Raw genomic sequence first — 12,684 nt, 5'->3', positions numbered from 1 at the left:
AGTAATATCCTCTGAATTAAATATTCTTATATTCCTTTTAATTAACCTTTACAGAACGGGAATGTCACTATAGTGGCACTGAAATAATGCCATATTTTGAGGCAAAAAATAATTATATAATGAATTATAAATCTTACTAAAGGAAAAGCTATGAAATTTTAAACAGATTCCCGTACTTTAAAGGTTAAATATATAATAAAATTTAATTTCTTGGTGTTTTTCATCTTTATTACACATTTTCATAGTGCTCGGCAAAATGTGGATACGGCGTTCAAATGCGCAAAGTGTTCTGTGGCACTTTTAGCAACGATATTGTGAAGAAAGTTTCGGACGAGAATTGTGACCCCCAAAAAAAATTTGAAAATATTAAAAATTGCACCGCTGAAGAACCATGTAAAGGCGAATGGTTCGCAGGGCCTTGGAGCAAGGTTTGCTTAACTTTTTAATTATTTCCGCGACAACATGTAACATTCTTATTTTCACGGTTAATTGATACTGCTTTGTTTAAATTTACTATTACAGTTTTGTAAAGCTTGATTATAATTCAGATTTATTAATTTTTTCGAAATGTAATTAACGATGTCATAATATGTTGTAGTGTTCAAAGCCATGTGACGGTGGCGACATGACTCGTAAAGTAATTTGTATGAAGGACAACAAAACCGTACCTGTGAATCAGTGTAATGCCGACGACATCATATTCTCTACTGAAAAATGCAATGATCAACCTTGTGAAGAAGGTAAAAATTAAACTTAAGCTTAAACTTTACATTTTTAAATAAAATAGTTTAATATTTAACATAGATAAAATTAATAATTTTTACACAAAAAGAAAATAATTTTTTAAATAATAATATAGTTAAAAAGATTTATATCAATAACTTTAGAAAGTAAATTAGTTTAATTAACGTATTGATTAAAATTTTTTAATTTATTTATTTCATAGTGTACAATATGTATATACGTCATTAAATGTTATCGCCTTATTGACAAATCTATTAGACTATCTTATTTAGAAAATAAATTATATCGTCGATATTGTCTATTTACTTTGAAAATCTCTTAAATGTGGTTGTCATTTTCATCATTAGAGATCATAAAATATATTAACATTTGCTTCATTATAACGCAGGTTACGCAATTTATTATGACGTAAACCTTTTCATTATAGGCTACGAGCACAAAATATAGAATACGCCTAGAACAGCAGGCGTGACAATAATGAGGTTCGTGGTATTAAATTCAAATGTCTCAGTACTTATTCTAAAGAGCAACACGAACCACCTACCGTGAATAAAATATCACTTATTCTCTGTAGCAAGGAAAATTAAATTTTCGATGTTCTTTCGAAAATTGTTAATGATAAATAGAATGCACGCATAAAATCATCCGATGTTACAAGTTTTCATGTGCATACTTGTAAAAGATTCGTGTTAAGAATTTAAATTGTTAAAGATTTCTGTAAATTTTTTATTTTTTTGGTGAACGCAGGCGTGACATTAATCGACGAGAAACCAGATGAAAAAACTATAGACTCGGAGGAGGAAGAGTGTGAGGAGGAAGAAGAAGATGAACAATATGCTGTTGAATTCAGTCTTCCTGCGGGGGTAAGTAAAATCGAGTCGTACTTAATCAAATATTAAGTACGACTGAGTTACTTCGTAACTTCATTTCTTATTATTTTACCGTTTCAAAAAGTCGTCAGATTCGCAAATCAAATAAACCTTTCCTTACGCGCGGAACAATCTGGTAACACGGGACTCTTTCGATTTTACATCTCGCCGAGAAGAATCGGATAGCTGTAACATTGAAGCGCCTTTTCTCGTTTCAGAAAGTGACAATGGGCAAACTAATAGAGCAAACAGAAGCAACAACTCCGGATTTAATATTTACCGGAAGTGACACTTACGACACTATGTTTAGTGATTCTACGAGAGGCGATATATCACTTTCCGAATTGGGTAGCGGCGAAGGTAGTGGTGACGATAATTTTACCATGTTTGATACTAGCTTATTTACCGGCAGCACTAGCGACATTGGCTCTACCGTTGTCGAAGAGAGCGAAAGTTCAATTAGTGGAATTACGACGGATGGCAAAACCGGCACAACTGAATTCGGAACAGACATAAATGAATCATCGGACATCACCGAAGGAACTGACGTAACGCTCGAAGGATCCGGTACCAGTTTTGAAGGATCCGGTGCATCCACGGACGAATTTACTCAAGAAACTCAAGTCTCAGTATCGGAATTCGATAGTATGTTTCTCACATTATATCGTATTATATTATATTATAGATACTATATTATAGATATTAGTATATTTCCAATATTAATATATTAATTTATTATAGTCTTTGAAATACCGATTATCCAAATTGATGTATGTAAATCATATCGTTAAATCGTAATGTTAAACCATTGTATATTGTTGAGTATATCATTTATAAAATCATTATTGTCTTATGTGCATATATTTGTTAATTTTATGTTGAATCAGGGACAACAGAACAATCAACAGATTATTCCGTTACCATCACCAGCGAATTGACTAGCAATGTAGATATCGAATCAACTGTTAGTAAAAATTCAGAAACAACAATCGAATCCAGTGATACGACAACCGATTCAGATGACATAACAAGCAATACAAACGAATCAACTGATACCGATATCTCTACCACTTCAACAGAAACCACTGAATCCACTGGAACAGATACAACAGATACAGCCGATACTGAAACGACCGATTCGACAGAGAGTGAAACAACAGCAACTACTGAATCTACAGACACGACCGAGTCTACGCAATCTTCACCAAGTACATTTTCAGAATTATCTTCATCAGAAACGGAGATTACAATAACAGAGAAAATAGAAACAACTGCAAGCGAGATTACCACATCTGGTAAGTATATTAAAAATTGTTTATAACCCGAATTTAATATCATATAGAGATCGATATAATTAAAATATTGTATTTTATTGTTTTAAATTTATTTAAATTTAAATAATGTACATGCACAATCTTTTAAATGTATTTTACGAGATTTTTAATATCTTTATACATAAAAATGCTTGAAAGGGACCGCTTATAGATATTCTTTTTAACACGAAAGAAAAATTAAATTAATTTCACTATCAGCAAGTCAAAAGTACAAATTAATTATATTTTGCAGAAACAGCGATGACATCAACAATGATTTCTCAGCAAACAACAGAATTGAAAGTACAAGGAGAGTACGATTTCGGTTCAGAGGAACAGAGTACTGATGCCATAACTACGGTATCAAGTCAAACAGACGAAAGTTACAGTACAACAGTTGATACTAGTACAGAAAACACTATTACTTCTGAGACGAGTTCATCGGATGAGACTGAAACAACTGGTAGCGAAATAACCGAATCGGGAGAGACAACTGAGTCCAGCATTAGCACGGAATCAGCTGAGATAACAGAATCCGGACTAACGTCTGAATCTAGCGATGTTACGACCTCAAGCACAATTGTCGAATCAGACGCAACAGAATCTAGTGAACCTACCATCACAGTTTCTACGGAAACGGAAATTACGGAGACTACCGAGTCAACTATGACGACTGAATCAAGCGAGACAACTGAATCGTTAATTACAACATCGTCTTTTGAAGACACAACAGTATCTGGTGAAACCATTATGACAGAAATTACGTCCTCCACAATCAGTGAAGAAATCGATCTTACCGAAAAGACTCATAGTAAGTAATCTCGAATAGTATAAACAAATATTTTTATTTTTTATATTAATATCAACATAATTTTAGTCACAGAGGTATGGACAACCAGCTTCCCAGATACAACGGCGCACAAACGGCAATGCAAACCAAAAAAGAGCTGCAAAAAAACACCGTTTGGGTGTTGCTACGACAATATCACCGCTGCTCAGGGACCATTTGGTCATGGTTGTCCGATGCCACAAACATGCAACGAGACACGATATGGTTGCTGTTCCGATGGCGTATCACCAGCCATTGGTCCCAAGAACAAGGGTTGTCCAGACTCTCGGTGTAATGAATCACTTTTTGGTTGTTGTCCCGATGGTGTTACTACAGCGCAAGGCAACGATTATGAAGGATGCAAGAAACCATGTAAAGAAACAGAGTTAGTTTTTATTTTTATAAAGTAAATTCTTCTCAAATGTATCATCTTAGTTTTATAATTTAATCGCTTGTCCGTTTAAACGCGTAGATTTGGATGTTGTCCAGATAACGAGACTGCAGCTAGTGGAAAGGATTATTTGGGATGTTGTAATGTAACTGAATTTGGTTGTTGCCCAGATGATATTAAAGTCGCTTCTGGTCCTAACAGCGAAGGTATATATTTTGCCATTTTGCCTTTGTGTCGTAAATTATATCCCTCACATGTAAGAATATATTACAAAATTTGTATGCCTTATTTAGATATTTCTGAAATTGGACCAATTAGTTATATATTAAACGTATTTATTATATGTAATATAAATGTATATTATGCATATTTTCGAATGTTTTAAATAATGATATATATTATGGTAAGGTTGCGAGGAAGAAGTCACTTCTGAAACGGAGATATATGAAATAACAACACAACCTGTTTCACTCGAAGATTGTGCAAACACCACTTACGGTTGCTGTCCTGATGGTATTACCACTGCAACTGGTATCAATTTTGAGGGTTGCGGTGTCATTAATATCGAAAATTGCAGCGCGTCCTACTTTGGATGTTGTTCTGATGGGGTTTTCGCGGGTTAGTTACATAATATGTAATAATAAATTAATTAACACAAATTTTGTAAGAATTATTCATATAGAATTTGTTGAATCGGAAAATATATTACCTATTAATATATTTGGAACATAATACCATTAACTGTGAAATAATATTTTATAATGTTGTGTGTGTGTGTGTGTGTGTGTGTTATTGGTGGTTCCATCATACGTGTTATTAATTGATCAAATAGATAATCAAAACAAATTGGTTAACCATTCTAAACTAGTCTCATTGTAATGCCTCCATCGTCTGTAATTGTTTCTACAGCTCTCGGACCAGACAACTATGGTTGTCGCATGCCATGTCACGACAGTATTTATGGATGCTGCGAGGATGGAATAACGCCAGCTCATGGACCGAACAACGAAGGTTGCTGCTTATCGACACCATACAAGTGCTGTCCGGATAACAGTCTGCCAGCCCGTGGACCAAACTTCTACGGCTGTGGCTGTCAATACACGAGATTCGGTTGTTGCCCGGATAATTCGACGGTAGCGCGTGGACCAAACAACGAGGGTTGTGGCTGTCTATATACACCTTATGGTTGTTGCCCGAATCGATTTACTCCCGCCAGCGGACGCAATTTTGAGGGATGCCCGTGTTACACTTACCAATTTGGATGTTGTCCCGACGGTATTACTATCGCCAAGGGCTCTCATGGTCAAGGTAACTCCACGATCAACATACAAATATGGTACATATATAAAATCCAAATGTTGAGAGTAATTCAAGCATAAGAAGAGCAGAAAATGACGTACATTTTGTAACGCATTGTATAACATTTACAGGTTGTGGATGCGAGAATACGGAATATAAATGTTGTTCAGATGGTAGAACACCTGCTAAAGGACCAAATTTCGCGGGCTGTACATGCGACGCATCACAATATGGATGCTGTCCGGACGGAATTGAGGAAGCTCAAGGCGAGAACTTTGAAAGTTGTATCACAATACCTTCGGTGCCCGGTACCGCATGTGGTTTGAAAAAAGACAGAGGCTCTTGTCGAGATTTTACGGTCAAGTGGTTCTATGATACTGACTACGGTGGTTGTTCAAGATTTTGGTACGGAGGTTGCGAGGGTAACGAAAATCGATTCAAAACACAGGAAGAATGTAAAGAAGTTTGCGTTCAACCAAAAGGAAAAGGTAACTCTAAATATAATATTTTACACATAATGTGTAATATACATATAATTAAGTGTTATATATATATGTATATATTGCGTTTCTTTGTAATATAAGATTAGAATTAAATATATATAATATTTTTCACCTTATAGAATTTAGATTTGAAACCAATTCTATACACGACTCAATTACATCTATTTAAATTTTAAAACATCAAAATTCTAGACTCAACATTCAAACAAATCATTGGATTTATTTTACAGCTGCTTGCTTTTTACCAAAAATCTCTGGTCCTTGCGAAGGATATCATCCAACGTGGTATTATGATGCCGGCAGAAAGCAATGCGGTCAATTCGTCTATGGTGGTTGCCTCGGCAATTCCAACAAGTTTAAAACAAGAGAAGAGTGCGAAGAACTTTGTGTCACACCGAACGACATCGGTAAGCAATGATTAATAATATATAATATATACATATTATATATATATATATATATCTTTATTTAATTTAATTTACCTTCCCGTATAAATACGTCTTTCAAAAAATCTTACACATTACACACTGAATTTAATCGAATAATAAATAAAATATATATTGCACTTGAAAAAATTCATGAACCAACCAAACTGACAGTTGTAAGTTTCTCATTTAAACTTCACCTACAGATCCTTGCGATCAGCCGAAAGAAGCAGGTCCTTGCGCAGGCAATTTCACAAAATGGTACTTCAATCGAGAATCGCAAACTTGCGAACAGTTCGTATACGGTGGTTGTAAAGCGAATGACAACAACTTTCCGACAGAAATTGCTTGCCACCAACAATGCTTACAGCCAGGTCGAAGGAAAGGTTCGTTTTATTTATATATTGTTATCGCTTTTTATAAGGCTTTTTTAAATTTTGTGTATTTTACATAAATTACAAAAATTATCTATGTGACATTTGTCTAAAAATATTTTTTTAAATTACTTTAATCAGTATCTGTTATTTATAATGAATCTGGCTATCGATGAGATATTATATGATTATTATTCTTTTAAAATTGATTTCAAGTTTGAAAATTAATGTTTTTATCATTTATATGAAATGTTAGTGCTGATATTTTTATCGATTTAATATTTGTGACAATAATGACTAGAGCCCAGATTAAAGTTCTGAGATCGCATCGACCGTAGCTAGCTCTTCTCACTACATCTCCTAAGCGCCATCGCTTTATCGTTCGCCATGGCTTTGGGCGAGTCAATGAGAATCGTGAGGAACGAGCTACGGTCGACTCGAATCAGTACGTCGCTCACGCGTTAGTCGGCGGATAATCCGGGCTCTAATAATGACTATCGACTTTATTAAATTTTCTAATCTAATAAGTTAAATCTATTGTATAAATCTGATTAATAATATATAGGGCGTTCTCTGTTAAATCGGCCACCCCCTGCCCATTTCAATTTTTGAGATAAAATTCTTTAAAAAGGTTTAAAATTTTCCTTGAAATGTCTATTTTTCGATGCTGTATGGCATTTTTGAAAATTCAAAATGAACCCAAAATGGCGACTGGAATGAAAAAGACATTGGAAAAATTAATGATATCGTGAATAAACGTGCACGATGTAATGTAGAGATCCGTGTGCGTGCGTGCGTGCGTACGCGTGTCAAAACGAATTATATTGAAATCAATATCCTTCTTCAACACGATATCCAGTGGTTATCAAGACATTTGCGTACAAAATTCTAAATTATAATTCGATCATTCTCTTCTCGAGCTGCTCAGCAATTGTTCCGCAAATTCTTCAGAATCATGGATTTATATAATAATTGCAGGCGAAAATAAAGTATTAATCAAAAGGTATTCCAATGATATAAATGGAAAACTATGGTAGTTACGGGGAAAAAAGTAAAGGATAAAAAATTAATATGCCCCTTAATATTGCATTTTCTCATTTTTACCAACATGAGAAAATATGGTATTAAAAAATCCCGAAAAATTCTAAACAAATTCTTAAAACTCTATGAGAAAAAAATAAACAATTTTGGTCTCTTGCCGGTTTTCTGTAAAATTGATAGTATTTGAGTAAAAAATGATTGAAGACCAATTTTCAGCAATTTTTAGCAATTAATATCTTGTTAACTATTGCGAAAATTGCAAAATGGTAGAGGATTTTTCTTCTCAGCTTAGTTCATTCTGCCCCTATGCGAAAGATTTATCACTATTTTTGAAACACCCTATATATTTGAATATTGAATATAAAAATTTATCAAAATTATAAAGAATCATTTTATATAATATAAAAGAAATTTATGAGATAAAATTTAAATAAAATTAATAATAGGAACTTAATATTTACAATAATATAATATGGTATTTACATTTTTGACTGAAAAGTATATAATATATAATAAAAGCACACTATTGGATTATTTAGCAGATAAGTGAAACATAAGTTTATCAATAATGAATAATACTTTTGTAAGTATGTTGGGCTTATTCAAAATTCGTTTGCCACCGGTATTACTTCTAATCGTTTCTCTAGTCGTTCTTCATCGACTTGATTGCATAGATGGACGAACTTTTACAGTAAAACTGTCTGATGTATGCACCTTGAAGAGAGATCCCGGACCCTGTCCGGGTTCGGCATTACGCTGGTATTACGATATCGAACGTGTCACTTGTAGCCAATTTGTTTACGGTGGTTGTAAAGGCAATGCCAATAGATTCCGTACTCTTGCTGCCTGCCAGCAGCGTTGTCCTTCACAAGGTATAGACAGCAATGAAAAAAGAGCTTGCTTCGTGGTAACATCATGCACAGTGACAAGAAAATTCAGTACTTTTGCTCAATTTTGAGAAAGCGTGTTATTTTCTTCCTTTTTTTTTAACAAATTTAGCTCTTAGGTGATGGTAACTGAAAGTAGTATTTAATGCAAAGCTGACTATGGATGCATTCACTACGACCACTCACTGAACGGTCTCTTGTACCTGTTTGGCCTATATTTTTAGATCTAGGAATATACCAATCATATATGCAAGAACTCACTGAGCGCTCAGTGAGCGGTTGTAGTACTGACTGCACCTAATGAGTCGTTATCAGCTATCACATGTCGGCAGCACAATATGAGACTATATAATAACACAATTACATGATTCGCAATCACGCGTTAGCTTTCACACAGTTTTTGATCTGTATACACGCTTTTACTTGCTCGTAATTTCGCCCAGCACAATATAAAAATATAAATTCTTTAATCTTTCTTACAATAGGATTAACGTAAAATATTATACTGCATTTTATATATTTAATGTTAAAATTAAAATCTTTTCGCAACACTGGATTAAACACTTGATAAACCTGATTGTAGTCAATTAAGAGAGAATTGTAATATTTTATAAATTATTTATATACTTATTATATTTTATTTTACAAATTTTTAATTATATTATAATATAATAATTTAATTATATTATAATATAATAATTTTATGAAGAACATATACTCTGTTTGTATGTGTTTAAGACGCGCACGTGCGCGCGTATGCATATGTGTGTACATACATTATGATATTTATGATCTCTAGCATTAATATATGGCAGTGACAGAATAGAAATTAGAAAATTTGGGTTCTTACAAACTATTTACTTAAATTGAGTGCATATTCATAGCTGTTAAGTAGCTGCTGAGCAATCTAGCTAACAGTAGGAATAAGAATTTTTTAACTAACGACAGGTACAATGAAATAGCTGGAATTGGAATAGGATTGATTAATGTTTTATCTAACTCTGCATGACATAATAATTAATACGATTAACAGATATTTGCACGTTGCCGCGGGCGGAGGGTACATGCATAGAGAAGCAATCTCGATGGTATTTTGATCAATCGGAGAATCGCTGCATGCCATTCTATTACACTGGCTGTAATGGCAATAAAAATAATTTTGAATCTAGAGATGCATGCGAGTCTGATTGTCCGCCTAAAATTGGTAAGATTTTATTTCCCTTAATATTTATGTCCCTCCCCCCTCCCTCCTCTCTCTCACTCTCTTTCCAACACTTTTTCTATTCCAAATGTTATTATATTTTAAAATATTATAAAAGCGCTTATTCTTTCCGCATTTTTATTATATTAACACTACAAACTCTTGTATACAATCGAAAAAAAGTTTAATTTAATTTAATTATAAATTAATTGAAAAAAGTTTATATTTAGTTATTTATGATAGGGGAGAGTGATCTAAATCGGATCGTGTTCCAAATAGGACCTTTTTAATTAAAATGAATACGGTTAAGCAGATTTGCGTACTATTTATAATGTAAAGTCTTTATAAGACACCGAATATGTGATAGCAGTTTGACAGTTCTCTCTCTCTCTATCAATAACATTCATAAAATAACATTCGCAAATATGTATTTTCAGCCACCGTGCAAAAAATTTTTTAAAAAAGAAAATCTTTGTAAATCATTATTTAAAAGATGTCAAAAATTTGAAAAGTAATTGAGATTTAAGATAATTAAAGAGTGTAGAATTCAAAAATATCAAGCATCTTGTGATCACTTTTGTGGTTTATTGTAAAATTTGTTCCGAAGTTCTAAAGGACCCGTGTCCAAATCGGACAATACAGTGAATAACTTATAGGCCTGGTTGTAGTACTGGTGATCAGCTGACCAGATCTGGTCCAAGCAATTAAATCAGTAAAATATTATGAATCATCATACTCGAATTAGTTGAGTTTTATTGATTTCAATTCTAATAATATAAACAGTCAGTAATTTCTTTTTCCGAAAAAATTTTTATCTTTGACTGTCAAATTGCTCGTTTTTACTCAATACTAAGAAAAATACATTAAAATATTTTAAAATTCTATCTAAAAATTCATAAAAATAGAAGTTTCCGATTCAAACCAGGGGATGGTCCGATTTGGAACCAATGGTTCCAAATTGGATCGGCAAAAGCGTTTTTACATTTTCCATTATAGTTCAATATAGGTGAGAGATATGTCAAAATAGTCTGAAGCAAAAATGAAGGGAATTAAATGATCTTTCCAATGGCACCCTCGATTTTACGATCAGACTTTATTTACGCCTCATAGAGAGGAAAAATTGCAAATAGGTCCGATTTAAACCACTTTCCCCTATGTAATATTATATTACATGTAGCACACATTGCAACTTGTTCAATATATAGAAATTATACAGAAAAATAAAATATAATTACTTGTGTCAATTTTCTCTTTCTGTCTATTCTTCTAACATTCTGTAATACAAAAATTTATATCATAACTTTCAAAATTTATCACTATATTAATTAACACATAATATTGTTAAAAATACTAATAAAGAAAGTAAGATTTCTTAATAATCTTTCTTTATACGATCTCTATCAGTTAGAAAACTTTTTAGCAAGCAATAACATATATAGTATGTAGTACAATTTTTAAATTCATGTTGAATACAGAGCAAGATATCTGTCTCCTACCCGCTCTTCTGGGAGAATGCCATAACTACACTCAACGATGGTACTACGATTCCTATGAGCAACACTGTCGACAGTTCTATTACGGTGGATGCGGCGGGAATGAGAATAATTTCATAACCGAACATGACTGCATCAATAGGTGTGTAGCAGTAATCACCACTCCGCCTCCACCAGGACAAGTCGAGTTTCAGCCAGGTAACGTTTTTAACAACTTGAAAAATTGTTCAAAAGTAACAACATCACTATTTATCTAGTATCACATGTTCTAGAATTCTGCTTTTTACTCGACGAACATGGTCCCTGCTCCGAAAATCAAGTAAAATGGTTTTACGATAGTCGTGATGGTGTTTGCAAACAATTCCGATACGGCGGCTGTCAGAGTAACGGCAATAATTTCAATACTCGCGAAGAGTGCGAATATCGCTGCGGAGAAGTTCAAGGTACATAAGCTGTATATAAAAACATAAAAAGCTGTAAAATAAGAGAATGTATAGGTACATGAAAGAATAAAAGTTCCAAAAATTATACTTGTTATAAAAATGATCGAAACTTAGAGCATGTAAAATGAAATTATTTAATTACAGAAAAAAAATTATTTAATACTTTGATTTTATTTCCATATTCCAAAAAACTCAGAAAGTATTGCAACTATCCAAAGAAAATTACAAAAATTTCAGATCCTTGCACCCTACCAGAAGTGATCGGTCCTTGTGACGGTTTCGTAAAGCAATTCTACTATGACAAGCGCACTGATTCTTGCTACGAGTTCGAGTATAGCGGCTGTCAAGGCAACAAAAATCGCTTCCAGGATAGGGAATCTTGCGAGAAAAAATGTAGACAGCAAACGGCTGCGATTACTCCACCGGAGATTACTCCAACATCAGCCACAATAACTCCGCCGACTGAAGAACCAAAGAGTACGATTTGCTTGGCGCCAGTCGATTCTGGCGAGTGTAGCGACAGTATCACCGCGTATTACTACGATGCCCAGCATCAGATATGTCAGGCGTTTATTTATGGCGGATGTGGTGGAAATGCTAATAGATTTCAAACCGAAGAACAATGCGAGCGACTCTGCGGAAGATTTCACAGACAAGGTTATATAACGAACTCTAGTATAATAATAATTTACGTTGTTTTCTTGCCACTTTGTGATAAAATCTACACACACATAGGCATCAAATAAACTATTAAATCACATTAATTGAAAAATCAAATCCTAAAGATTTAACAAACTATAGAATCGAAGCCTTACACGGTCTAGCTGGATCTTAATGCTTGTATGATTCTTATGTGAATTTATATACTACGT

At 33.5% G+C, this 12,684-nt stretch overlaps 1 protein-coding gene across 1 annotated transcript in view; it reads left to right on the top strand.

The window, feature by feature from the left end:
• Ppn (proteoglycan-like sulfated glycoprotein papilin) overlaps positions 1 to 12,684 on the top strand; it is an 89,261-nt gene that overhangs the window by 69,126 nt on the left and 7,451 nt on the right. The window contains 18 exon segments of the mRNA XM_018505254.1: positions 236 to 428; positions 599 to 740; positions 1,492 to 1,607; positions 1,832 to 2,258; positions 2,501 to 2,908; positions 3,180 to 3,737; positions 3,804 to 4,140; positions 4,228 to 4,352; positions 4,555 to 4,764; positions 5,056 to 5,454; positions 5,577 to 5,933; positions 6,179 to 6,355; positions 6,580 to 6,759; positions 8,481 to 8,660; positions 9,709 to 9,879; positions 11,352 to 11,567; positions 11,642 to 11,812; positions 12,050 to 12,469. Of these exon segments, the coding sequence (XP_018360756.1) occupies positions 236 to 428; positions 599 to 740; positions 1,492 to 1,607; positions 1,832 to 2,258; positions 2,501 to 2,908; positions 3,180 to 3,737; positions 3,804 to 4,140; positions 4,228 to 4,352; positions 4,555 to 4,764; positions 5,056 to 5,454; positions 5,577 to 5,933; positions 6,179 to 6,355; positions 6,580 to 6,759; positions 8,481 to 8,660; positions 9,709 to 9,879; positions 11,352 to 11,567; positions 11,642 to 11,812; positions 12,050 to 12,469 (4,787 nt within the window).

Source organism: Trachymyrmex cornetzi, unplaced genomic scaffold, assembly GCF_001594075.2.
Source record: "Trachymyrmex cornetzi isolate Tcor2-1 unplaced genomic scaffold, Tcor1.1 scaffold203, whole genome shotgun sequence".
Taxonomy (NCBI): domain Eukaryota; kingdom Metazoa; phylum Arthropoda; class Insecta; order Hymenoptera; family Formicidae; genus Trachymyrmex; species Trachymyrmex cornetzi.
The sequence above is the reverse complement of the archived record's forward strand: the minus strand, read 5'-3'. Positions and strand labels throughout refer to the sequence as shown.